The sequence below is a fragment of the Lactuca sativa genome, chromosome 5 (assembly GCF_002870075.4).
Source record: "Lactuca sativa cultivar Salinas chromosome 5, Lsat_Salinas_v11, whole genome shotgun sequence".
In the NCBI taxonomy this organism is placed as follows: Eukaryota; Viridiplantae; Streptophyta; class Magnoliopsida; order Asterales; family Asteraceae; genus Lactuca; species Lactuca sativa.
In genome coordinates this window covers 364,825,032-364,852,689 of record NC_056627.2, presented here as the reverse complement: position 1 = coordinate 364,852,689, position 27,658 = coordinate 364,825,032, and the positions used below count along the sequence as shown (strand labels likewise).

General features: G+C 30.8%; 1 protein-coding gene and 2 long non-coding RNA genes across 12 annotated transcripts; 2 read left to right on the top strand and 1 right to left on the bottom strand.

The window, feature by feature from the left end:
• Positions 1–757: 757 nt before the first annotated feature.
• LOC111899184 (uncharacterized) lies at positions 758–2,987 on the bottom strand. Of its 6 annotated transcripts, XR_008223868.1 has the most exons (4): positions 2,543–2,987; positions 1,936–2,432; positions 1,666–1,742; positions 758–1,403 (listed from the first exon to the last, which is right to left on the bottom strand). It is a non-coding gene; the product is annotated as an uncharacterized LOC111899184 (long non-coding RNA). The 6 variants fall into 6 exon arrangements; XR_008223865.1 differs by having other exon boundaries at positions 1,666–2,432; XR_002852817.3 differs by having other exon boundaries at positions 758–2,018; positions 2,115–2,432.
• A 2,246-nt stretch (positions 2,988–5,233) lies between these two features.
• LOC111899228 (uncharacterized) lies at positions 5,234–9,143 on the top strand. Of its 4 annotated transcripts, XR_006192089.2 has the most exons (12): positions 5,234–5,417; positions 6,232–6,289; positions 6,581–6,658; positions 6,742–6,863; positions 7,007–7,141; positions 7,594–7,671; positions 7,819–7,899; positions 8,015–8,080; positions 8,165–8,300; positions 8,392–8,528; positions 8,740–8,808; positions 8,912–9,143. XR_006192089.2 is itself a non-coding variant. In XM_042902337.1 (8 exons), the coding sequence occupies exons 4-8, from the start codon at positions 7,124–7,126 to the stop codon at positions 8,276–8,278; spliced, it is 357 nt and encodes a 118-aa protein (XP_042758271.1). In that variant the 5' UTR covers positions 5,234–6,289; positions 6,581–6,658; positions 6,742–6,863; positions 7,007–7,123; the 3' UTR covers positions 8,279–8,385. The 4 variants fall into 4 exon arrangements, 1 of the variants encoding a protein (XP_042758271.1); XR_002852825.3 differs by having other exon boundaries at positions 5,234–6,289; XR_006192090.2 differs by lacking the exons at positions 7,594–7,671; positions 7,819–7,899; positions 8,015–8,080 and having other exon boundaries at positions 5,234–6,289.
• An 8,572-nt stretch (positions 9,144–17,715) lies between these two features.
• LOC111899179 (uncharacterized) lies at positions 17,716–27,525 on the top strand. 2 transcript variants are annotated; one of them, XR_008223864.1, is made up of 17 exons: positions 17,716–18,539; positions 18,741–18,811; positions 18,930–18,960; positions 19,030–19,121; positions 19,199–19,250; positions 19,709–19,783; positions 19,915–20,106; positions 20,214–20,287; positions 21,092–21,180; positions 21,326–21,341; positions 21,698–23,952; positions 24,349–24,562; positions 24,654–24,723; positions 24,795–24,866; positions 25,919–26,025; positions 27,102–27,231; positions 27,313–27,525. It is a non-coding gene; the product is annotated as an uncharacterized LOC111899179 (long non-coding RNA). The 2 variants fall into 2 exon arrangements; XR_008223863.1 differs by lacking the exons at positions 27,102–27,231; positions 27,313–27,525 and having other exon boundaries at positions 24,489–24,562; positions 25,919–27,092.
• The last annotated feature ends 133 nt before the right edge of the window (positions 27,526–27,658 follow it).

Sequence of the window (27,658 nt, the reverse complement as noted above, 5' to 3'; positions counted from 1 at the left end):
AGTTATTGTATAAAAAAACAAAATCCAAAACTTTTAAAAATGCTTGGATAGAATAAAAAAAGATTTATTAAATGTGCCAAATTATAAACGTAGATTTATTAATTGTCCCAAATTTTAATTTTAAGTAAGAATGTAATTTTGACATTTTCTCCATCTTTCAAAGCATGTTCGTTTGGTAATACAGTTTCAATTTACCTTTTTTATCCATCGATATTAATGTTATATTTCTTATTACTTGATAACATATATAAATAATATAACATAGATAATGTAATTTTTACTTTTAACTTATTTTATATCTATTTATTTTGTAGATGTTTTGCACCCACATAGAAAAATAAAGTAAACTATGAATAATTAAATTTTACATATGGAACAACCCTATTTTTTAGGAGTTTATGAAACCATCTCAATTTCATATAGTATATCAGAAAATTGGAAAAAGAAAACATAAAAAATATAGAGTTGCCACATGGTAAAACTCAATCTAATTTTATTTGCAGATTGATACCACTTGATGGAAGCAAAGAAGGACATGAACGAACACGACTAACCTTTGAGATTCATGACAGAAAAAACAACATTATTAATAGTCGGTGTCTTCCCAATCTCTACTATATTTTTGGCCTTACATGCTTGAAATAATTTCTCAATCCTATTTATCTTCAAAATGTTTCTATTCCATGTAATGTTCACTTTATATTATAAATCACTAAACTTTGTAAAATATTGTCATTCAAAATCACATAAAGAAAAATTGGTTATAAAAATTTAGTATCTACACTAAGGCCTCGTTTGTTTTTCTACAAAAGTACTTTTTGAGCACTTTTCCCTTCTGGCGGGTAGACGTTTCGCAAGTGCACGTCTTCTTCCGCAAACTTGGAAAAAGACAAAGACATTTAACCACTTCCAAAACAAACAGCACCTAAGATTCATCTTCCTTCTTCGTTGTTGCTTTTTTTACCGTTTCTTTATTGAAACTATAATTGCTTCACTGGATTGTGTCACTACAAACTGTTTCTACAATCCAATAACCATACACATACCTTTAAATCAATGTTTATGTGTTGTTGGGAGTGAATATATAACTAGTGAAAATACATGATACACAAGTGTAAACCTATGAAGGATGATAAAAAATACCATATCTACACTATATATGTGTGCTGAATGGATTTGCATATAAGTAGCATGCTGACTAAGAGTCTTTGCTAGAGGCATTTCATTGAACGTTAAGATGGTACTATTACTATTAGCCTTCAATTTGGCAGTGATGTCGCTCACATGTTAAAATGTGTTACCAAATTTAATTAAAAGAGTAGTTTTCATCATATATCACCATCCTTACCTCAACCATCCATATTTCTTATGCCCTGTTTTCTTGGCTTCCCCTATCTTCATCCCTGAGACAAAAAAGAAACCAGATCTATGAGTAAAAAACAAATTGATCCATTTACCCCATCTCACGTTTGAATATTTATGTCTGCCAAGTGTGATACAAGGTAAGTATTTGTAGTTAAAAGTATACACATTGAATTTAAATGGAAATACACACATAAATCCAAACATGTATAATAGAAACATATGGATGAAGCTTAAATGTGTCTTTCTATGTGTGTGTGTTTCAGAAGAGTCAAATAAGAGTTGAGCAAAGACTAAAGTAACCTTGCCAACACCTGGTGCTTCTTGGCCACTGTTTTTTCTTTTTCTTGAAAAAGAACCTCCTCATCAACAATATTTATCTAAATCTCAACAAAATAAAATAGTAACTAAAACAAACATATCTTAGTCAACAATATCTAGCTAGAAAAAAATTGAAATATAAATTTAATAATACAAATTAAAGGACACGGAAAAGACAAAACATTAAAAAACTTGCATACATAATATACAACAACTTACTCCTTCAATACATTTCAAAAATAAATAAAATACCTTGCTACCTCATGCAATCTGAAAAGCATTATAAACCCTTTTTCATTCCCGTTCTTGTTCATCTTCATCTAGATCTGAAAATACTTTTTCAAACACTTATGTCAAATCATAAAGAAGAGAGATAACAAATTGTAAAAGAAAATTGTAAACATAAACATATTAGAAAGAATATTTCGAACCTAAGAAAGCTAATAGTTTGAACTATGTGTATGAATGATAAGCAAATGGCAAATAGGCGGTTATTAATCTCAGGATCATGCTTTACACTTATAATAGCACCAACATTAGTGATGGTTCTGACAATCATATTGGCTTGGATATATGTAGTAAGTGTTTCATTCTCCAGGCCTCATGTGGGGAGCAAAAGAAATGATAAATTGTAAGAAATAAAAAAACAAAAATAGAAATTGATTGGAAAGACGTAGATGATGCTTACTGGATCAATCTTCAGATGTGTCATGAGGATCTGAACTCCTTCATCACCTTTCTTCATTCAACTGAAAGTAAACACAAAAAAAAACACACACACACACACACATTTTAAACCAATTGTAGAAAAATAACACATTCCATATCAAAGTTGATTCTGGAAAATGTTTCTACTCACCATCTTCTTCTAATAAAAAAAGCACATACAGAATGGAAAAGGAGGCATAGTGTGGAAGGGTGTCGTGAGACGAAAAGGGTTACAGAGAGAGAAAGGGATAGGGTTTCAAACTTTGAATGAAACGGGATATGAGGGGGGTTGGTCTTATTGAATGAGTGTGGCTTTACATGTGATGAGTGTTTCTTTCATTGCACCAACGTAATAGTGTAGGTCGCTGGTGGGTGTTGTGACTATATAGAGGTGGAGAAAATAACGATTTTACAGAAGCAGAGCAGAAAAGGTGAAGGGTGCTGCTGGTGATGATAGGGTGTGACCAGAAGCAAACAGATGATTCAATCTGATTTCTATAATCAATTTCATATAAGAAGATAGGGCGAGATATGAGTAAAGACGGGCCAGATTTGCCGAGATCTCAGATTACTTGATCGGGAAATAAATGGACCGCGTCAAAAGCCTAGGAGATAAAGTTATCTATGCATTACTAATTATATTTGTTGCTTAAATGCTTGGACGATTTTAAAATTTAATATTATTTTAATAATAATTTGTTGTACTGTTAGCTTAAATATTTAGACGTCTTAAATCTATTTTTAGAAATAATAAGGTTTTTATAATAATATAGTAAAATATATATATATATATATATATATATATATATATATGTTCAGGTTCATCTGAGACCATTCTAATTTTGTAAGACCGTGAGACCAAATCTAAAAATAATTTTAAAATGCAAAATAAATGGAAAAAATCAAAAATTTTTTTTTTTTAAATATTATTTTCGGAACTTAAATTAACTAAAAAAAATAATAAAAAATCCTGTTTTTTTTTTGAAAAATACGTGAAATATTCTAATACAATATTACACTGTACATATTATAAAAAATAATTTTAAAATGCAAAATAAAAGGAAAAATCTAAATTTTTTTTTAAATATTATTTTCGGAACTTGAATTAACTAAAAAAAATAAAAAAAATCCCGTTTTTTTTTTAAATACGTGAAATATTCTAATAGAATATTGCACTGTACATATTTTAAAAAATAATTTTAAAATGCAAAATAAATGGAAAAATCCAAAAATTCTTTTTTTTAAAAAATTAAAAAAATAAAAAAATGTGTCTCACAGTCTCACAAAATTATGGCGTCTCACATGAAATTTGATATATATATATATATATATATATATATATATATATATATATATATATATATATATATATATATATATATATATATATATATATAGATGATTTTGTTTTCAATCATATTAAATAGTTGTTTTATTTTATTTTAATCAGATTAGATGAAATTTGATCAACTTAGTAGTCACACTATATTTATTAAGGGGTTGATTTTTTAAAATAATATTTAAACAAACAACTTGAAATTAATACATTTGACTAGATATGTATTTACAACCTTATCATCTCTTTAGTTTGATTCCATACATAATAAAAATGTATCTTAAAGACAATTCATGTTCGTTGCTGTCATATATCACAATACATTGAAAATCATTTTTTTAAATTTAGTTTTTTATGTAGTATATAAATATAAATTTTAAAAAACAAACAAAAATATATTTCAACACTCAAAGCAAACAATTCATAATTTTTTTGGAAGTGCTGGATAGAATGATGCTTTTCGCAAAATATATAATCGTAGCAACATTTTTTTAATCGAAATCCAAACATTTTGGACATAATAAGAGGCTACGACGAGTTTTTAAAGAAACGATAATTTTAAATTAATTAATTATTTACATATTTACAAAGGAATATTATCTTTGTGATGTCATGTATGCACACATTTGATGATTTGTGGCTTTGTATCATAACGTAATGTATTGGATTAGAGATTTTCGTTACAGATGACCAATAAAGAAAAAAAATAATCATGCACATGCAAAACTTTGGAACATCATTGAACGTGTTTTTGGTGTCTTGAAAACACGATTCGCAATATTAAAGAAGATGACATTATTTTTGTTGGTTACACAAAAAACATTACCATTGCATGTTTAATGTTTCATAATTTTATAAGGAAATATGGTTTGAGGCTTTGAGCGATGAATTCTTTACTCAATACAATCAACATAATGTGTCATGTCGAAATAATCATGTTTGTATGGATGATGGTGAAGACGAGGTTGAAGATATGATATTACAACAGACAGAAAATATATGGTTTAGTTACGGGATGAAATTGTTGAGCAGTTAATAAAAAATATAGAATAAATGTTTTTTTTATTGTGCATGTATGAATTATATTTCAATGTTGTAAACTATAATTATTTTAATTACAAGATTAAAAAACTTTAAGTTAAAAAATCAGTTTATTTTAGCTTGTAGACATTAAAAAGCAAACAATATTTTTTTTAGTGTATATGTTTTGTACACCTCTTTAGATGTCTGTATATGATCTACAATAAATATTTTACCTCTTAAAAAACAAACAATATCTTACTCAACCTCATCCGAAAAGTACATATGTTTAACTTCTCCATAAACAAACATGTAAGAGTGTATTAAAATGACCATAATAAAGTATTTGTGAACAATTGACGAGGACAAAAGTATTAAAATGACCATAACAAAGTATATGTGAACAATTTGAAAAAAAAAACAAAAAGACCACGACAAAAATTGCCGTTATTGCGTTATCAAGTTTAGGGTCCTGGGTTACGGAAGTCCCTATCTTTAAGTACAGGGGCTAAAGTGATAATAGCTGATAATTATCATCTCAACGTGTTTTAGATCAGTGAGGACTGAGAAGACTCTTGCTTGCCGGCTTTTAGGGTTTATTACGAGCGTTTTAGGGTTTTTCTGAGTACGGATACGGCCACCGATTCTTTCTCAATCAAAGCTCTGTAATGTATGTTCTTTCCGTTTATTGATAATCTACATGATGTATTTGTTCAATTTTTTGTGAATATCTTACCTGTAGCGTTGCTGTTTGTGTACGTAATCTTGAGGAATGAGTTTTATCTTGAATTATTTATGTTGTCTGAACATGTTCTTAAAGAGTAATGATTAATTTTTCTTCACCTTTTTTGTGCATTTCAAACTACATTAAATCTTCTATAGAACATGTGTTACATGCGTTTGGTATGTGTTAAAAGTTAAAGCCTTTTTAAATAAGCTTTGTCACACACCCTCTGTGTCCTTATCTGTTGTCCCCTTTAAGGTAGCCAAGTATACGGATTATAACAATATTATAAAAAATAGAGTAAATTACAAATTGGTCCCTATGCTTTACTCCAAATCGCAAATTTGGTCGAGTTTTGAAATCTTCCCAAAGTCGTCTTCACGTTTGCATCATTACAGATTTTATAGTCCATCTGAAAACAGAATATAAAATAAGTATTAAAAGAAACAACATTAGACCAAACTTGAGATTTTGCATAAAGCATGTCGACCAAATCCATAACTTAAGGACAACTTCGAGAAGAATTATTATAAAATGGACCAAATTTGTAATTACTTCAAAAAAAATTAATTACGTTTGATTGGAGATCTTATTTGTGTAGGGGACAATAGGGTGTGGGCATAAATAAGGATACATTGGACTTGAAACATAATTAATGTTGTTAATTCATCAAAAGCTTCAAAATCCAGTGTTAAGGGTTTATGTTATAAGTGTATAATCAAATAAAAAAAACACAGTGTCAGTGGGTTTCTCTTTGCAGCATACGATCTACTTACTAGCAGATAGCAATGGCTGGCAAAAGCTCTATCTTGGATCAGGTAACTTTTTTTTTTTTTTTTTTTTTTTAATCATAGGAGAGAATAGAGATCCCTTTGGTTTTGTAGTTTATTGATTACTGGGCATTAGTAATGCTTCTATACACTCAGACACTTCAGGTTCATTAATTAATATGGAGTATTAATAATAATATAAGTTGTTTCAAAGAAGTGTGAAAGCAGTTGGTTGCTATATAACATATGATACTCCCTTTGTTTTAATGATAGATATCACTTACCATTTCTTATGTAAGTGTTGTGTTGGATAACAACTATGAGGTTCCCCTTTTGCAGAGTGTTCAAGAAACAGATTTGCAAAACGCATTGGACTATGCTACAAGTGTTTACAAATCTTCTCTCTACCTTGCCCTTGTATGTTTTCATTAATTTTTGTTTTTTGTTTTTTTTATCATGTTGTCAATTGGTATAATAATTCACTTTTCAAATGCTTGTAGGCTAGAGTAAGGGAAGCCCGTGATAAGGCATTTGAGTATTTTAGATATATGCCAAGAGCCGGTGCCATAAGGGAAAAAGTTAAACAAAATATTCGTTTAACCTTATTTAGAAGTATTTATAGGTAGTTTTTTTTATCCACAAATACTTTGGACTTTGGTGTCTCCTTTATATCTCAATCCATCTAGTCCATAAAGGAAACATGTACTTGCTTTATACAATTTCTGATTACTTTTTTGTTTCTTGTCTAATGGCTAATGCTTGTAGGATGCATTAAAAGAAGCACATGAGGAGGCTTTCTTGAAGGCATTGGTGGCATTTGATTTTGCAACAAGGGTTGTAGGTTCTGGTGCACAAGAATACAAAAGGTGTCTTGAGGAGTTTATGACAAATGAATATGAGGTATCTAGCTTTTCTGATGAAACCTTTGTTATACAAGTTAAGATAGGTACATTTAATTAGTTTATGAATTATACCATTAAACTACCACTTTACATCTATGAACTTGGTATGTATACATAGCCAAACATGTGTAATGGATTTTCCATTGGGTACTATATTTGCAGAATAGTTGTCTTAACCCCTTGATTTGCTGATAACACCTTAAAGTGCTTTCAGATCTTTCTGCTTTATATTATTTGCTATTGGATGTTTATGCTTTTTGTTGTGGGGCAAATAGAAATGTATTTTATATTCTTTATTTGCTATTGGATGTTTATGCTTTTTGTTGTGGGGCAAATAGAAATGTATTTTATATTCTTTATTTGTATTTATAGCTTTTATCGAATAGTTATTTCTCTTTTATTCGGATTTGAGAATCACACAAAGCTCTCAACTGTATTCACATCTTTCAGGCTTTTGAGGATTCACAGTGCAAAAGGGCAATGGAACATGCTGCTGAAGTTTTCAATTCTGTTCTTAACACTCAATCAGTATGCTTTCCCAAATCTACGTTATTTTTGTGTAGCTAGTGGTATTAATATTTTGTCAATTTCAGAACATTAGACCCTTAGCTTAAAAAACCCACCATTCCAAGTTGATAAAAAGCAATTGGCCGGTTTTCACTTTTCATCTTACAGCATATGATGATGGGCATTGTTAAAGAACCAATTGGCTCCGTTTCAGTACATTATCATTCTGCTAACAAAGGCAATAATCAGGTAGGTACCTTTTTCTTATTGGTTTGCAGTTTTGAGATTAGGGGTTTTGGTGCAACCATTTAGTAATAAGTAGCTTAGGCTCAATTTAGTAACACAAAACTGTTTTCATTTTCAGTTGTTAGTAGAAAACGCATTGGACCATGCTAAAGACGTTTACAAGTCTTCTTTCAAACCTCTAGTAGTATGTTTTCTGAAATCTTGATTATATTTTGTTTTTTATGGTGTGATCACTTGGTATGATAGTTTAGGTTTTAAATGCTTGTAGGCTTTGTTAGCAGAAGCCGGTAATAAGGCAGTAGCTGCTTTTAGGGGTGTGGCTGTAGGGGCGGGTGGGCCCGGTTCTATAAGGAGAAAATATAAACATATTCTTCCTTCGTGACATTATGCGTAAGGAATATAAGGTAGCTTTTCTGGTGAAACCTTTAATAAATTAGTATTTTTATCCAACTTGGTATAATAATAATATATAGTTCACTTTTCAAATGCTTGTAGGATGCAATAAAAAAAAAACACATGAGGAGGCTGCTTCAAGCGCATTGCTAGCTTTTGAATGTACAGCAAGGGCTGTAGGTTCTGTTAAGGAAAAATACAAAAGGGTTCTTGAGGATTTCATGAGAAACGAATATGAGGTGAAGTTTTTTGTTTATGTTATTGTTGTTGAGATACAATATATGGTTTAATGAATTATATCATCAAACTACCACTTTACATAGCCAAACCATGTAAATATTTTGTTTTTACTTGTATATTTCTATAAATCATTAGAATTCATATTTGTAGCCGTTATCAGATAGAGATTTATATATTTGAATAGTCGCTCCAAATTCTCAACTGTTTTAGGGTTTTGAAGAATCAGAGAACAGAAGGATCCTAGCATATGTTCTTGAACTTCTCCAAATTCTCAACCTGGTATGCTTTTTGAAATCTTCATTATTATTATTATTATTATTATTTTTATATGGTATGGTGTTGACTTCACTTGGTATAATAATTCAATTTCAAATGCTTGTAGGATATTCAACATGAGTAGCACATGTTCAAAAGGCAATAGGTAGGGCAGGTTGTTCAGGTATTATGTATAAAAATTAGGGCAAAAAATATTTGTAGGTGTTGCTTTTGAAAATGTCATCTTTGACTGATGGCTTCCATCTGCCAAAATTATTGATCCTACCAATGAACAGTCTATAAATCTAGATTGGCTAATTATTGATCGGGTGATAGTGCCCTAAGCATGGGCTTATGTTGCTTTTTTCCTTTCAGCATTTTAAGTTAGTGTAGATTTTTTTCTGCATCTTTGGATAACCATATCTCCCTTTTCTTTTATCATGCTTATTCTTCTCTATCTTTGCTACAACTAGGTTTAAACCCATGGAAACCACGGTTGAAAAAGAAACAAATGTTATTTGTAATTCAAAATCATGATGACTAATAATATTTTATATTGGTATGTTTATAATGATTATATGTATAAATAATTTTTAAAATGGCAAGAAATTTTGAATAATGAAATGCAGAAAAATGCTAATTATGTAGTTTTATGTATCATGTAGTTTGATGTACTTTCTATATGAGTCATTGTACTATAAACCCTTGTAATACACTGTTAATAAATTAGAATAACATTGATAATAATTAGTTAGAAAAACTTAAGAATGTTAGGAATTTGACTAACTTATGCAATAACAACATACTTTGATTTACTAATCTCTATGATTGTACTTGCATGCACAACAACTGTTTAATTCAGATTCTCCAAATTTTAAAACAAAACTTATATTTTTGTTCATTAACCGTGGGTGCAAACTATGGATGCTTATTTGAAAAAAAATATCTAAATTTAAAGCCTTTTTATTCTGACTAACTACTTGGAAACTAAAAGTAGTTGATGATTTTTTATTGACATATATATATTTTAAATAATGACGAGTGGCTTTAGACATAAAATTGACTAATTTTTTGCTCTATAGTTTTTTATTTTCAAATAGTGGTTTGGTTCCAACAAATAATTAAATGCATATACACAATTAAATATTAAAAAAATTAAACATGTTACAACTGAAATGTGTTCTAGTTTCATATTTGAGGAAAGAGAGAGCATAAGCTAATGCAAACACAACTTTCTTCACATAAATTGTTTTGCTAACTCTCATGGTACATTCCTATCAGAATTCAATTACGTGTCCAATTCCAACTCTAAAAATGTGTGAGTGAGTGTGTATGTGTGTTTGTGCGTAAAAAAAAGAAGCAAAGTACTCCTATTGCTTTTTTCTTGAGAATTATTTTCAAACTAAATTTTAGTATGACATGAATGTAGTGTCAATAGTCAATTTCAAAGAGTAAAGAGAGTTAACAGCTGATATCAGAGAACACCATGATAAATTTCAAGAGGAAAAAAAGTATTCACCTTACAACTCTAATAACTTAGATCATCACGATTGTAACTTAGCTCCTAAAAGCATTTTTTTAATTTATCCACTGAAGCCTAAATTGCAGAAGGCGAACTTTAATATGCTTATCAGATAGTGAAGTATTTCTAGGATTCTCCAAATACATCTTTAATATGCAATATTCCACGGTGTAGAGCAACTGAATCTGCAAAAAAAAATCCATATGAAAATTAACCGTGTTGATCTAAAAAGCCTGTCATTTGGTTGTTACATTGACAAAAAAGTATTGCAAATCAAACACACAAACAAATATAATGTAATTGAGCAACCCTCTACGTTATAACATTACTGGCTACTTATCATCTTCTCAATCTCTTGAAGCTTTATTAGCAGAAGAACATGAGGATTAGGGTTCTGTTGATTCCTGTTTTCCAATTTCTTTCACTTCTAATAATATGAAATGGCTATTATAAGGTCCTGAAAAAGAAACTAAAAAGCTGTTGAAATCTTGGCTCTAACAACTTTTTCTCCAATCTAATAATATTATTTATGATGAACCAACCATTTTGCAGTTCAATAATCAAATTGACAATTCAAACAGTCAACCGAAAAAAAAGATGGAAATAAATTGGAGAGAAAGAGGTACTACCAAGACGGGGAAAAACGATGTTGCTTGGCAGGTTCCACATGTTGTTCCTCTTTGGAACTGAAGTGTTCAACGATAATTAAATTGTTATTGGAAATCTGACAAATATCAAATTATATAAATATGAAAATAGTAACATGACTTTTTTCAAAAAAGTAAACCTCATTGAGGGGGTCAGCAACACCTAGTAACGAAAATTAAATTGTTACCGGAGATCGACATCACAACCATCATCATTATCATGTCAAGTCTTTGGTCTATGTCAAAAATAGTGGCTATGGTGATTTATATTGACTTTCAGTTTGACTTCATTGGAAGCTTTTTCCATGTCATCAAGATAGCCATTTGAAGGCATGGACTGTACTATGGTATACGATGTATTAAGCTGCCTGGTCGGTCTTGTTAAAAGTTTGGTACTAATGGGATTTGGCACCAACAATTTGGATAATTTGGTTTTCGGTATTTGCTGATCTCTCCCCTACAACATACAATGATAGTATATTACATGTATATCTATAAACTCATATATAAACCAAAATACTTAATTAAATCATAATTAATCGATTTTAAAATTATAAACACCATCTTTAAATTGATTCTAATTATTAAAAACTAATTAACTTGTAACATTGCATATTACTCTTCTCCCAAAAATTTGATAGAAATCTGTCGATAACAAAGGTAGGGTCGATATCTTCTTTGTGAATTCGCCCAATAATATCGACAGACCGGACAGATGAGAGTTTGGGTCTCAAATTCAAAATCTGACATGGAGTTGCCATCAACCAAAATTCACTATGACATTGACAGGTACTTCTAAGATTCTGGTCAATAATAGGTCATTTGAATTCACCTATTTGTAGCTGCAAATCCTAATTGTATAACCATCAACTACATATTCATTACATAGTTTAGAGTAGTATAATCACATGCCTCCAAAATCAATTGTAGGAGATGAAATATATTGTTTGCCAATAGATTATGAATATGTAATCATTACATTTTGCTAATCGATTTTACAGAATTTGAAGCATCAAATAATATATATATATATATATATATATATATATATATATATATATATATATATATATATATATCAAGGTTGCAAAAATCGCTCGACGGTAGCTCGGCGGTGGACTGGAGTCAAGGGATTAATCGGCTAGGCGGGGATTAATCGGGAACCATTAATTATTAAAAAATTAATAAATAAAACATTAATCCTAAGAATATAACATTATATCTATTAAAAAGTTACTAAAAATTAATAAATATACCATTATAACATGATACTATGATTACAAAAACCCTTTTGATCCCTAATACATCAGATTTAAATAACCAACAATTGCATTTGGATCCAAGTCTGCATAAAATGGGGAGAAAAAAGTGTTATGAACAATGGGTTCCAATAGCATCGGGAATAGATGTGGACTTGCAACCTGTTGTCTACTACATTTGGGACTTTGTGAATGTTAAGGGAATTCAATAGCAGGAGGCTGTGGATATGTGGGAATTCCATGATCGATGATTCGATCCTGATTATTGCTATATAACACACAATATGCGGCGACTGTTGTTGAAGCTTCAGAAGGCAAAGACTGGTTTAGCTTCGAGGATGACGACTGACGGACTGCGATAACGTGAATGGAAGAAAAAGACGGAGTCGGAAGAGGGACAAATGGTATTGAAGAAGAATATGACATCGTTTTAGAAGCATCAGTTCATGCTTTCTTTCGTTCCTTCAGACTATAGAGAGAATTTCAAAAAAGAAAAGAAATGAATGCGATGGAGTAAGAAGAACCCTAACAGTAAATCTAACAATTTGAAACTTTTTCCCTTAAAGTTTTTTTTTTTTATTTATTTATACCGATTAGGGCGCCTAGGCCCGCCTAGACCCGATAATCTCCGTCTTTGACCGATTTTGACCACGTCCGATAATAGGGTCCGATTAGCTATAAACGTCGACAGTGGAGGACCGCCAAGCGCCTAGGCGCCGATTAATCGGCCGCCTAGGCCGATATTTGCAACACTGATATATATATATATATATATATATATATATATATATATATATATATATATATATATATATATATATATATATATATATATATATATATGTGTGTGTGTGTGTGTGAGTGTGTGTGTGTGTGTGTTTATAGATTTTATAAAGATTGCATTATAGGGATGTCAACGGGGGCAAATGGGACGGGGAGTGCATCCCCCGCCCCTGCCCCTGAAATTTCCTTGTTTCCCTGTCCCCGCCCTCGACCCCGAAATGTTCAGCCTTCCTACTCCCGCCCCCGCCTTCGAATCTCCTTTATTACCCCCGTCCCCGATTGATTTTGGGTTACCTTTTTTTTTTTTTTTTTTTTGCTAAAAGAAGTTATTTACATTAAAAGAAACTATTTTTTATGTAACAAATAATTATTTATAGTAGAATTTTACATGTTAAAAATAAAAAAGTTATGACATCTTAAAAACATTATACTAACAATTTAAAAACATGTTTTTTTGATGAATTTTGGAAGCTCAAAATCATGTTATAGTTTATTATATTTATATAATTAATATATGTAAATATATGTGTCATTTATTAACATGGTCCTCATGAGGGTTTCGGGACAGAATTGCCTAACCTTGCTCCCACCCCCAAAATTAAAACGGGGGTTAACATTGCCCCCGCCCCCGACTTTTTAAAAAAAATTCTCCCAAACAAGATGGGGCCCCCGTGGGAACGGGGTCCCACGGGACTTTTTGACATCCCTATATCGCAAATGAGTATTTAAGTAATTATTTATAATCTAATTTAAAGATAAGTTTTTTAATCTTTAAATATATTAGTTATTATTTAATTAAGTATTTGGGTATATATATATATATATATATATATATATATATATATATATATATATATATATATATATATATTGCTATTTCTCAAAAGTTATCATAATTCAAATACAAAGTATATTGCTATTTCTCGTCTCATCTTCCCCTAGTTGCATTTACTTGTAGCAACTATTAGAAGTTTAACAATATCTTGTCTGAAAATACTTTCATTTTTCCTTCAATGTTCCTATATGTTATGTATATTTGGTTCAACCTAAATGCACAAAATAATTGTATTAATATAAAATGCATAAAAACAAACACTGTTATACATATATATGTGGTGGTATGTACCCTGGTTTAATACAATGATTAGAGATATTTTACTTTCCTGTCATCAGTAAGTCTCCATATGAATAAAGATAATCTTTTGAACCAAACGACCATCAGGTCTACATAAAGTTATGCTCATTTTACTTTCTTGCTCTCTAATTTCCCTACTTGTGAAAGATCTAAATAATGAAAGGATTTCAAATCTTCCCTAATTGCAACAAATAGCAACACACTTTCATTTATTTGTTTATTATAATTTATAGCATCATCCTTTCATTCTTCCCATTACAACATTTTACTTTCATTTTTTTCCTTATTAACAAATTGTACTTTCCTCTTTTTCTTATTAAGCCGTCATACTTTAAAAAATGCACAACTTATATACATTCAGTTTTTTTCTTGTTAACACGTTGGGTTGGTTTTTATAAAGTAGAATGTTGTAATAAGAAGATATGAAAGTATCATATGCTATATAATATATAATAAACAAATAAATGAAAGTAGGTTGCTATTTCTTAACATAAATTAAGTTTCACTTTTACACCTCGTATGTTACATTGCCATAGAGTTACATATGAAATGACACCGCCGATAGAATGCATATTGACCGGGGCTCGTCTTTTGTAAGAAAAATTATTTTAGAGGTAACATCCTAAAAAGCCTAATCATAATTATTCATAATTAGCTACTCACTCTAAGTTCACAAAAAAACATTTGTTATGTCACTACAAAGATATAGGGCTTCAAAATTATAGAAATATCGTTTTGGATAGACACTTATGGGTTCAGGGATTTGGGATTTGTTCAGCACTAGAATGTTTTGTTCGAAACGTTGGTTCTCATGAAGGTGGTAGGAAGTGATTTCAAGGACGAAATCTAATTTAAGTGGGGGAGAGTTGTAACACCCTGTTCCGAATCGTTTCCTATATGGAGGTGGTGACCCGCAGACCGAATATCATTAGGCTTTGGGCCTTTAAGTAAAAGATATTTAGACCCATTTGGGTGTGGGTAATGTAATTTGGATGATTTAGGAGTTCATCTGTGTTTTGGCGCCAATGGGTATTTCGGTAAAGTGTCAGTTCGGGCTTTTATGAATTTTGGTTTTTTTTTTTCAGAAAGTTTGAAGGCATGGATGAGTTGATAGAAGTGTAGAGCTTCTCGTTACCTTTCCGGGGATATAAAGAACGCCGAAATTAGAGTTAGAACAAAGAAGTTATGCTCGTTTAAAGTTTGGTTGGTTTTGGGTTATGCTGAGTATGCTCGTACAGAGGGGAGTACGTCGGGCGTACTGAGGCATCTTGAGCATGTTGGGCGTACGCAATCAGTGCCTAAACCCTATTTTCGTGGTTTGAGCCCTATTTAAGCTCCTTAACTCCCCCAAATTTACTCCATTCTCAGCCTCCACCCCTCCAACACCCCTTCCATGAAACCCTAACCCTAGTTTAGCCTTGAGTGCTAAAAGAAGGTGTTTTTTAGTGCTTTGGAGTATGCATGGTGCACCCTGGAGAATAAGGAACTTCTTGGAGAAGTGTTGGTTGCATTGGAACTTGTAGATCCGGACTTTGTTCACCTTGATCTATCTTCTAGAGGTATAAATTTTGAATCTTGACGATGCATTTGTTAGATCTAACTAGTTTCGGATGTTATGAGCGTTTGGTCATTTTAGTGCATTAAGTTTAGATCTTGAAAGTTTGTGACCTTGTTATGGATAAAGTTGGAAATTTTATCCATCTAAACATTATTTTGATTCAGATCTGAAAGTTGGAGACTTGTACTTAATGGATTAAGTTGAAAAAGATGAACTTTTGGGTCTCTTTAAGACTTAAAGATCTTGTTTGTTGGGACTATTCTAATGGATAAAGTTGGAAAAAATGTGGTATTGGCCCTTCTATCCCTTACATGCAAGAGTTGTGATGTCTTATTGGGTTAAGAACTTAGGCTTTTGGACATTAAGCACTTTATAACCATGAAAAATCATAAAGTTGGAAACTTTATGACTTAGGACATCATTTTGGGCTTGGATCTGAGTTTTGGATGTAAGTATTTAATGAAATAAGCTCTTAATGAAGTTTTGGGACTGGGCTGAGTACGTTGAGCGTACCTGGTGGTACGTTGCGCGTACGTGGTCAGCCCCCCCGCTATTGGTCAACATCAGAGTACGCTGGGTGTACTCTCTTGGTACACAGGGCGTACTCTGCTGGAAAGAAATATTGACTTTTGGACCTTGATTATTGACTCTGACTTTGACCTAAGGGTATTTTGGGTTATCGGGTTAATTATTGATTAAGATTTTATTTATTGTTAGTTGGCGCGAGGTTATTTGGTTCGACGGTCCGAGCAGTTATTTGATTATCAACGGATTGAGGTGAATTTCCTCACTATGTTTAGCGGGTCAAAGGCACTAATGCCCACCCATGATCTGTTATGTAATAATACTTGTTGTGAGTGTCACACTTGCATATATCTATGTGCTTATATGCTTACTGGGCGGGGCCTGATGGTTATTTTGTATGCCATTACCTGTTATGTTCATATGAATTGTATGTGGGCGGGGCTTGTTATGCTAGTTAGGGCGGAGCCTGTTATGTGTTATGTATGTATGGTATGTGGTATTTTAGAGAACTTACTAAGCTTTGTGCTTATGGTTTTCTATTTATGTTTCAGGCACTTCTGGTTTCAAAGGGAATAGCCTATGATGATTGCAAAGCACACACCATTCGTTCCTGTATTTTGTGATTTACTCTGATGATGATATGTATTGATAAAATTCAATTACCTTGGTTTTGTGACAATGATATGGTTTACTGTTTTATTAATTTTTAAATTTAAATTTTTTGGTCTTATTTTTGGGATGTTTCATTTACCTTATGATTTTGAAAATTGGAGCTCTAAAATCTGATTTTCAACAAACAAAACAAAAAATTGTTTGAATGTAAGAACTCAAAGCTATTTTTCAAAAAGGTTGTAAGATTGTTTTGCTTATGATTTTTGAGAAGAAAGAATAAATAAATCAAAAGTAGAAACCTCAAACCTCTATAATTGACTAATTTTATTCAAAGATTGAGACTGTTGCTATTTAGTTTTGGAGACAATTCAATAACTATTATTAATATCTGCATAATCGGCAAAGAAATCGAAACATTTTTTTAACTTCCCCAAGTTTCAGTTGATTTTCCCTTTGGAGTAATGATGCGATGCATGCATGCTTTCCTGTATGGATGTGATGCATGCATGCTTTCCTGCATGGATTTGTTGTGACCGATAAAGAACAAAGAATTAACCTATCATTGAGCATAAACTCAACCTAGGCTAATATATATTTAAAAAAAAATTTGGATCCTATGATTTAGTATTAGATCGTGTTCATGGACACTCATTAAACTCTTTTTAGACCCCGATCTTGGTACAGCCGTACAAGACGACATCTAAATAAGACATCTAAATAATACGTAGTAACAAACTATAAGGACCAAGTTTATAAATTGCTCATAAAACTATAATATAAACGCTGATAAATAAGGATATTTATAAATTTAAGGTTCTTATATTAAATAAATTAATATAAATTTAAAGAAAAAATAAACGATGTATTATGTTGCTCGTATAATCAGCTGTTAATTTTGGAAAGGTTTTAAAAACGAACCGTTGGATTTGGGAAGTCAAAAAGTTTGGGTCGGTGTATTTGGCGCTTAGTATACAAACGAACCGTTCTTCATTCGTCACTCTCACTCATCCCGCTCTCCAAACACCGCCGGAGAGACTCACCGCGATCTCTGTAACTCCGCTTCTCGGAGACCCAAGCACCCCCCATCCCTCGCCACTCACTCAAAACCATGTCTACAATCCAAATAAATTGATAAGATCGCTGTAAGTTTTCATTCTTTTCATTTTTCTCTTCTTCCTTTTTATTTTAGTTCTCAAGGGTTTTTTTCTGTAATTCAGATGGTGTAATTTCCACTTTATATATGGATAAGCAAAAAAATAGAAATATTAGTTGTTTCTTTTTAAATCTATTTATTCTCATTGCTCTAGTAGAAACCCTATATTCTTTTTCATCTTTTCGTTGGCGTTTTTTTTTTCTGTAAAATCTGATTTTCTAACTGCACCACTTGTATTGTAACTTAAAAAAAAAAAAAACTACATATTGTTTCTGTAGTTTTGTTAATTTTTTGGGTGGGGGTTTTTGAGAATGTATTTCAGATTTTGTTGGTAACTGTTCATAAGGCCAAACCAGAGCAATAGGTCTTTTTCTTCTCGTTAAAGTTGTCTGTCTTCATAAATATGCATCACTTTTCTTATTTATTCTTTTTAATCAGAGTTTCTTTGAGGGGTTTGTGCATTTTCACCAGGTTTGGATTGTTGTTTTCGCCCTTTCAGCAAGTACTACAAAAGGGCCTCTTTTAGCCTACAATGTTATCCATCTCCATTCACACTGAGAGGTTAATTATTATTGTTGAATCATTTATTATTTTGTCAAAGCAAAATATTTGAGAAACTCATGTTTGATTTCATGTGTCAATACCCTTGGTCACTACAGATATTATTTTTTAAGATTTGAAGTGCAGTTTATCACCAGATATATCTACACTGATGCACTTAATTCCCAAATATTTTGAATTAATGGTTCATTAATAATGCAGATAGATTCTCAAAGATCACCATTGGCTGCACTCCTAACAGGGATTTTCGTTCTGTTTCACTTGCTACTAAGGTGAGAAACAAGATACACACAGATTTATGTTTTTTGGATCTTTAAATGTATTTCATTCTTTTTTTATACTAATTTCAAACTCATTGAACCTCTTATCATGCTTTCTTTCTTGGAATAGGGGATGGTTGATGTAGTGGTCAACAATGCAGGTTACATAAATAATTCTATCTTCCCTTGCTTCCTAAACTGTAAACCTGAATCACATGTTTGTCTTTTAGTTTGATCTCAACCAATGGTACAAGGATTATAAAGGATAGTTTGTTGATTTTGATTCTCACTGGTGTATTCCTATGTACACAATGATACATAGGTATGATTCTTGATTAGTCTCAAATATTTGTTAAGTATTGTTGTGTTTTTACTAAATCTTTATATATTTGTTTTCAGGCTGCTTCCAAGATTATGATGAAAAAGAAAAAAGAAGTTTCACTCATATCAAGTATATTTTAGTATTTTATTTGTATTTATGTTATATCTATGTTAAAAATATTTTAGGGAAAGGAATACTCCAACAGGGGCATAAACGTCAGTTTCTGGATGTTTTACCACTTGTACAATATGTTATACAAGTGGTTTCTATTTCTTATTTACTTGTGCTTTTTTCTTTCTTTTCAAGTCTATCAAAGTTGAATCTTTGCTTACCATAAGTGGAACTTATTCCTTTTCCTACATGGTGATAAGGTTGGGGAAACCTGATTGCAAATGTTACTGATGGAAATCTTGAAATTAAGTTGTATCCATCAGATAATGCCATTTGTTTCATCATATATTATTTTGCTCTAATATTGCCCAATCCATGCTTATTTCAGTTTTATATATATATATATATATATATATATATATATATATATATATATATATATATATATATATATATATATCTTATGTGTTCCTTAGGTACACATATAACCAGATCATATTGGTGTGCTATAGTGGCTCAGTTGAATTTTATCATGGAGTAAGAAATTCAAGGTTATGTTCTTTCCAGATTAAGTTCATGATAAATTATTTCTTTAGTGTACTTTATCACATCATGACAAAACTGCTGTTTCATTTTGACTTATTGGGGGATTAAACTTTACACTGTATCTTCATTCGTGTAGGACAACTTCAAATTGTTGGATGACATGCCAAAATCAAGACCTACTGTGTTCCATGATTATACAACAGAGTATATGATAAATTTATATATATTTTTTTATCAGTAAGGCTTATTGATGATACTCAGTGAGGTGTGTACTTAATTCAGTATTGGTATTATGAATGCAAAGAGTCAAGTCAAGCATCACTTAAAGGTAACAATGTACAAAATTTTCTTCAACACTTTTAGTTTTCCATACTTTAAAGAATATATAATATGTCTGATATCATATCTTTGCATCTCCTATGTTATGTTGGACAGATTAGTATTTAACAAAATGAAAGATAAACAAGGCCTACACCCTTGTCTCCTGATGTCATGGATTTTCTTTTAGTGTAAGTTATTTTTAGGGCTATTTGAAACCTAGTTTCTTTTCTTTCTATTGCAGTATTCTACTTTCAATTGTTTTGCTTATTAGGATATTATACTCTAAATTTTTTACCTAATTAAGCAGTGAAGTCACTTTGTATTTGTAATACATTTGCTAAAACTGGGTAGATTTATGAAAGTAGAATGTTGTAATAAGATGAAAGGAAAGTAGGATGATGTATTTGATTACTATTTAGATGCTAAGGTATAAAACCATTTACTAAGACATTATACTTCCAATTTGTAAACTTGTTTAACCATGGTTACCAATTATAGCATGATACTTTCAAATTTATTTTCCTAGTAAGACATTATATTTTGAAAATATAATCATCCATAGTATTAACCTTTAAATGACATTGTTATAGTTTCACCTACTAAGATATTATTGTTTTAACTTTTTCCTATAAAAATGTTAATTTTTTTTAGTAAAAATTGTGCATTGAAATTTAACCTACCAAGACACCATACTCCTATTTTTTTCCCATATTGAGAAATTACACTAATTATAGCATTATAAATTTCATATTAACCTATTAAGACTTTTTGCTTTTACTTTTTTCCTATCATAAATTCTAAATGTTGTACTTTTTTTCCCTTATTTAGACAATGCACTTTGAAAACATTTTACCTTTTAGCTTTTTCTTTTAAGGCATTACACTTTGAAAAATAAAATACTTAGACATTATACTTTAAAAATATAACCTATTAAAATATTTTCTTTTATTTTTTTCCTACATGTTTTATTTTGATTACCGCTTGTCACTCAGGTGTTCTTCAGGTTCAGGATTATGCACAACACCCAATTGAAGAATTTTATGAAGGCATACAATGATAAAAGGAGCAAACTCCTGATGAGGTAAAAAAAATTTAACAATGTGTAAGTACTCTTTTTTCATTGTTTAATCATCTCTTTTAAAAATAAAAAAAAAGCTTATGGTATTATGTACAGACTTTTGTAATTATATTTCCTTCATAAGATGTGTATTTTTTTGTGTATGCAGCTTAAGATGGAGCAAGGTGATGAAACTGATTTAATGCTGATAATGCACAGATAGTCTAAAATCTACATACTAGTTTATAGTGTATTTCTGATGTGAAGTTGCAACATTTACTTACAAGTTGAAGAGTTTGCTTGTTATCATATACACAACAATCCGGATTTTTGGAGAAAATATGCAACCTGGAACCAATATATGCAACATTTTAGGATTATAACATTGTCATCATTTAAAAGAAAATATGAACTTATAGGGATTTGATGGTCTATGAAGGCTTTGCTGTTTTAACAACTTATAGTCAATGTTATTTCTTATAAAGATTGTTATTATGAAAGCTGAATTTACCTCTTAATGCTTTTAAATGTGTCTGAACAGGTTAGAGATAAAGATATGGTGTGAAAATCAACCAAAACTTACAATGAAGAATCCGACAAAGAAGGCCAAATGACCAATCTTGAATGATTCTTGTTTGTGTATTTCCTTGAATACCCCTCTGGTTTTAAAACTTGTGCTTATTTATTATCTTCAAGAAATGATGTGCTTTTTTTTTTTAATAAAAAGATGCTAAAATACTGTATGGAAAACACCTTGAGCACTTATTTAGTATGCCTGGTAGTTCTTTACAAATGATATTTGTTATCTAGTCAAATCTTTTATTTATTTTAAAAGTCTACTTTTTATATAATGACTTGGGACATCAGGGAAAGAAAGGAAATGCCACTTGGTAGGTAATAATCAATTCTCTTCTTGTGAATAAAAATATTATTTCCATATATGAGAGTTTTGTTAAAGAATTTCATTTTTTTGCAGGAATCTCTTCATTCAGCTGTGATGCCTGAACAAGCATCTTATTGTTACCTTTTATTTAAGCCAAACCAATTATGTTAAGAAAGTAAGGATTTCACCTGAAGGGCAGCCTCCATTTCTTTCTGGTGATTTTTTTTAATCTTCAATGCATATAATGAGGGTATTTTGGTCTCTTAACAAGTGTGGAACTTTACGTTGCAGCAAGGTAACAGTGAGTCTTAGGTATGCAGGTCTGTTGCCTATACTTCCAACTAGTACCAGTGTGGTGGCATGGCCCATGAACCAATCAAAGAAGTCCCCAACCGAGGGCAAAAAGGGAAATGTGCTTCATGGAAGCAACAAGATTCCAATTCGATTATCCTATGCAGAAGATGCACTTAGCACTCTTAGTTTGCCAGAAGGTTATACATATATTCACTCTGCTCTCTGGTTTTTACCATGTGTCCAAAATTGAAACCTTTCCTTATTTCAAGGTTTCGTATTGATTTTGGTCCCTAAAACGTTTATATAAGAGCCAAAATCAATATGAAAATTTAAAATAAGGACCAAAAAAATCGATACGAGGCCTTGATATATGGACAACAATTGAAAAAGATTAAAGATTTATGCCTTGCGGCTAAAATCAGAAAGCAAGGGAACCATTTTTATAATATTTTTTTTTCTTATGATTGTTATAAACATCATTTAGAGGTCTTAAATTGACAAAAAAAAAAGTTTAGTGGCGAATTAGTTGTAAATGATGGTTGTGACTTGTGAGTGGTTAGTGATGTTGTTCTGTTGTTGTATTGTGGTGGTGGTTTATGACAAACTAAGCATGCTACTTTCATTTTTTAAACAAAAATAACATGCTACAAGTAATTATAGTTTGATCTCAACCAATGATACAAGGATTATATTATAAAGGATGGTTTGCTGATGAGGATAAAGAAGACATCTCAATGGCAGGAAGTTTGTTGATTTTGATTCTCACTGGTGTATTCCTATGTACACAATGATACATTGGTATGATTCTTGATTATTCTAAACTCGTTTAACCATCGTTGCCAATTATAATAACATTATATTTTCCATTTTTTTCCCTAATAAAATTATAACATTGTTATAGTTTCACCTATTAAGATATTATTGTTTTAACTTTTTCCTATAAAAATGTTAATTCTTTAGTAAAAATTGTGCATTGAAATTTAACCTACCAAGGCACCATACTTCTATTTTTTCACATATTCAGAAATTACACTTTGATCACCTAACTAATTATAGCATTATAATTTTCATACTAACCTATTCAGACACTTAATTTTTTTTTTCTTTTTTCCTATTCAAAATATTTAAACGTTGTACTTTTTAAGTTTTTTTTCTAATAAGACAATGCACTTTGAAAACATTCTTCTTTTCAGCTTTTTTCTAAACAGTTATAACATAGTACTATATAAATGTAACCTACTAATATATTTTCTCTTTAGTTTTCCTACAGGTTTGTTTAAAGGGTTTTTCACTCCATTCTGAAAATGATTATTGCAGCAAGATTTGTAATTACATAAAAAGATCTGGATCCTTTGTTCCATCGTGTTCTTGATGCAAAAAATCTAAATTTATGTTCTCATAGTTGATAAAACCATGAATTAATAAAATTCATGTGTACCCTAATAGTTTGATTGCAGGTGGTTGTTATTTACTGATAAAAGTCCCATTTCTAATATGCATCCTGTTTTTTGTACAAATTATGTAGATTTCAATGAGGTGTTCTTCAGGATTATGCATAACACCCAGCTGAAGAAATTTATGAATGCATACAGTGATAAAAGGAGCAAACTCCTGATGAGGTAACTTTTCATAACAATGTGTAAGTAAATAATGCATAGGTAGTCTAAGTACTAATTTATAGTGTATTTTTGATGTGAAGTTGCAAGATTTAAATACTAGTTGAAGAGTTTAATAGTTATTATATATGCAACATTTTAGGATTATAACATTGTCGTCTTAAAATGTGTAAGATTGTTAAAATTCTGATAACTGGTCCAAATGTTGACTTTGATTTTGTTGGCATCTATTAATTACAAGGAACATATAAATTTATAAGGATTTGATGGTCTATGAAGGTTTTTGCTGTTTTAAGTTTTAACAACTTAAGCACTCTTAAGTCGATGTTATTTCTCATAAAGATTGTTATTACAAAAGCTGAATTTTACCTCTTAATGCTTTTAAGTGTGTCTGAACAGGTTAGAGATAAAGATATGGTGTGAAGTTGTGGCTGAAAATCAACCAAAACTTACAATGAGCAATCTTGAATCATTCCTGTTTGTGTATTTCCATAAATACCCCTCTGTTTTAGAACTTGTGCTTATTTTTTTTTTTTCAGGAAATGATGTGCTTTTTTTCAAAGATGCTGAATGCTGCATGGAAAACGCCTTGAACACTTATTTAGTATGCTTGGTAATTCTTTACAAAAAGATATTTGTTATTTAGTCAATTCTTTTATTTATTTAAAAAGTCTACTTTTTTATTTAACGAATTGGGACATCAGGGAAAGGAAATGCCACATGGTGTGGTTGAAATGTTAAAACTTATAAAAAACAAGTGGTCAATATAAAGAGGTAATAATCAATTCTCTTTTTTGATGAAAAGATTATTATTTATTTTATTGAAAACTTCCAACATTTTGCAGGAATCTCTTCATTCAGCTGTTATTCTTGAGTAATAAGCATCTATCTTATTGTTACCCTTTATTATAGCCAAAGTATGGAATGTCACTTTTATTTAATTTCTCCTTTTTGTTGGAGATTTCTTCTGTTTCTTATCAATTGCATTGATAAGATTCTTTACTGAATCTTGACTGATGAGCTAATGCCATCTCTTCCTTCAGCAACATCCTTTTCAAAACTTATTACAATTGAGTGTAACTTCAAATCCTTTTGTTGAATCACAATTTAGTGATTGACTTTCATGTCTTGTTATCATGAAAACAGACTTGAACATGTCCAATAACATGAGTTTCTGATTTGAGTTGGTTAATCTTTCATGATTTCCTGAATTTGATTACTGATTTATTTGCATATGAATTGTTGCTTTTTAGGGAAGTAACAACCCAACCATCATCATCCTTTTTGTCCACCAAAACCAGATGATGTTGCCTTACCCGATTATAGCATCATACTTTTAGCTATTTTGTTATCAGGACATTATACTTTTAGATGTCTACCAAATTGTATCATATTACTTTCATCTTTTTTTCTTTGTTGTGACATTGTACTCTGAATAATTTATCCATTTCTAGCATCGTACTTTCAATTGTTTTTCTTATTAGGACATTATACTCTAAAAAGTCTACCTAATTAAGCAGGGAAATCGCTTTGTATGGCATTACTAAACTTGGGTAGATTTTTGAAAGTAGAATGTTGTAATAAGACACTGAAACTCATTGCTATTTCTTTCATTTAAGCCCTATATTTTCAGGTGCTTCTGGTGGCTGAGTAATGGAGGGGTATAGAATGACCAAGAGTTCTTGTGTTATAACTTATATGAATGACCTTTTTGCAATTTTGGTCCTTATTTCATGGTAGCATTTTGAAGAAGCATAATTAAACCCTAAATCATTAAAAAAATATAATTTGTTTGAAAATATGGTACTCATTTCATGGTTTCATAATGCGTTTGGTCTTTGGGTCATAACTTTAACAGCCTATATGTTAAATTTATGAAAATGATCATTTTGGCAATGTCTTCATCTCTTCCATTTCCATGTTTTAAAAATTATTGTTGCTTATAATAAGTTATTTTTTTTTGTTTCAGATCGGCAGAAGACGTGAACTTGTGAAAATATTTGCCCAGGAAACGACTTCCGGACTCTTCTGTGACAGCCTTGTTGATGGTCATGGTCATAATTTGGCTTTGCTCTTGTATGTTTTTTAATCTTTATAGGATAAATTTCAGGAAATAGCAACATACTTCATTTTTTTTTACTATCGTAGGCAGTATACTTCATTTTTTTACCCACATTAGCAATGTATAACCCATAATTGCAACATACTTGCATTTATTTATAGATAAAAGCATCACACTTATGATTCCTTAGGTGTTTGTTTTTTCTAAAAAACCACTTCTGACCACTTGTTACTGTGCCACGCAACACTTGGCCATTCATAGTTTTTCAGAAGACTTCTAACTTAAAAATTGTTGCGTGTGTGCTGCACACACAACACTAACTTTTTGCAGCAGTCTGTATACGTTAAAAAACATACTTGTTATTACATGTTGCAGTCGTTTGGTCTATCTCTTTTGATATAGAGGGTTGCAAAGGTGGTCCTCAGACTTCAAACATTTTTGCTTCGAAAAAACAAACAACACCTTACTCATTATGGAAAAGTACTTAGATCTCTTTACCAATAATAGCAATATGCCAATATTTAACAAATAAAGTACTATTGACCATATTAGTAGGGAAAGGAAAATATGTTTGCTATTACAAGGAAAAGTATAAAGTTTGTTGCTATTATGGATGGATAAAGAACAAAGTACATTGCTTCTATTGGTAAAGACATGTAATTACGTTGCTATTATGGGTAGAAATATAAGTGCAATGTTATTATGGGTAAAAAATATAAGTACATCGCTATTATGGATAGAAAAGTATAAGTATGCTGCTATTATGGATAAAGAATAAAACGCAATATTTTGTTCAAGTATTTTATTTTTATTTCTAAAGAAAGGAGTGTAAACAAGTTTGCCTAGGAAACGATTTCCCAACTCTTCTGTGACAGCCTTGTTGATGGTCTTGGTCATAATTTGGCTTTGCACTCGTATGTTTTTTAATCTTTATAGGATAAATTTCAGGAAATAGCAACATACTTCATTTTTTTTACCATCGTAGGCAGTATACTTCATTTTTTTTACCCACACTAGCAATGTGTAACCCATAATTGCAACATACTTGCATTTATTTATAGATAAAAGCATCATACTTATGATTCCGCAGGTGTTGTTTCTATTTTCTAAAAAACCACTTTTGACCACTTATTGCTGTGCCACGCAACACATGCACAACACTTGGCTATTCGCAGCACTTAGGTGCTAGTCCACCTCTTCTGATACAGAGGGTTGTAAAGGTGGTCCGCAAACTTCAGACATTTTTGCTTCGAAAAAACAAACAACTTACTCATTAAGGCAAAATTATGTTGCTTTTACAGGCAAAAGTATAAGTTTGTTGCTATTATGGATGGATAAAGAAGAAAGTACATTGCTTCTATCGGTAAAGACATGTAAGTACGTTGCTATTATGGGTAGAAATATAAGTGCAATGTTATTATTGGTAAAAAATATAAGTACATTGCTATTATGGGTAGAAAAGTATAAGTATGCTGCTATTATGGATAAAGAATAAAACACAACATTTTGTTTAAGTATTTTATTTTTGTTTCTAAAGTAAGGAGTGTATACAAGTTTGATAGAAAATCAAGAAATATAGAATGAAAGCAGGATATGAATTGAATGAATTCCTATATTCAAGAGATGTGTCTCTCCGAAAGTAGACTA

What these genes read in the sequence shown, in the direction of transcription:
- LOC111899228 (XM_042902337.1), top strand. An exon ending in CTGTTCTTAACACTCAATCA is followed by an intron (nt 7,672 to 7,818) that starts GTATGCTTTCCC and finishes TTCATCTTACAG; the next exon opens with CATATGATGATGGGCATTGT. An exon ending in CTTCTTTCAAACCTCTAGTA is followed by an intron (nt 8,081 to 8,164) that starts GTATGTTTTCTG and finishes AAATGCTTGTAG; the next exon opens with GCTTTGTTAGCAGAAGCCGG.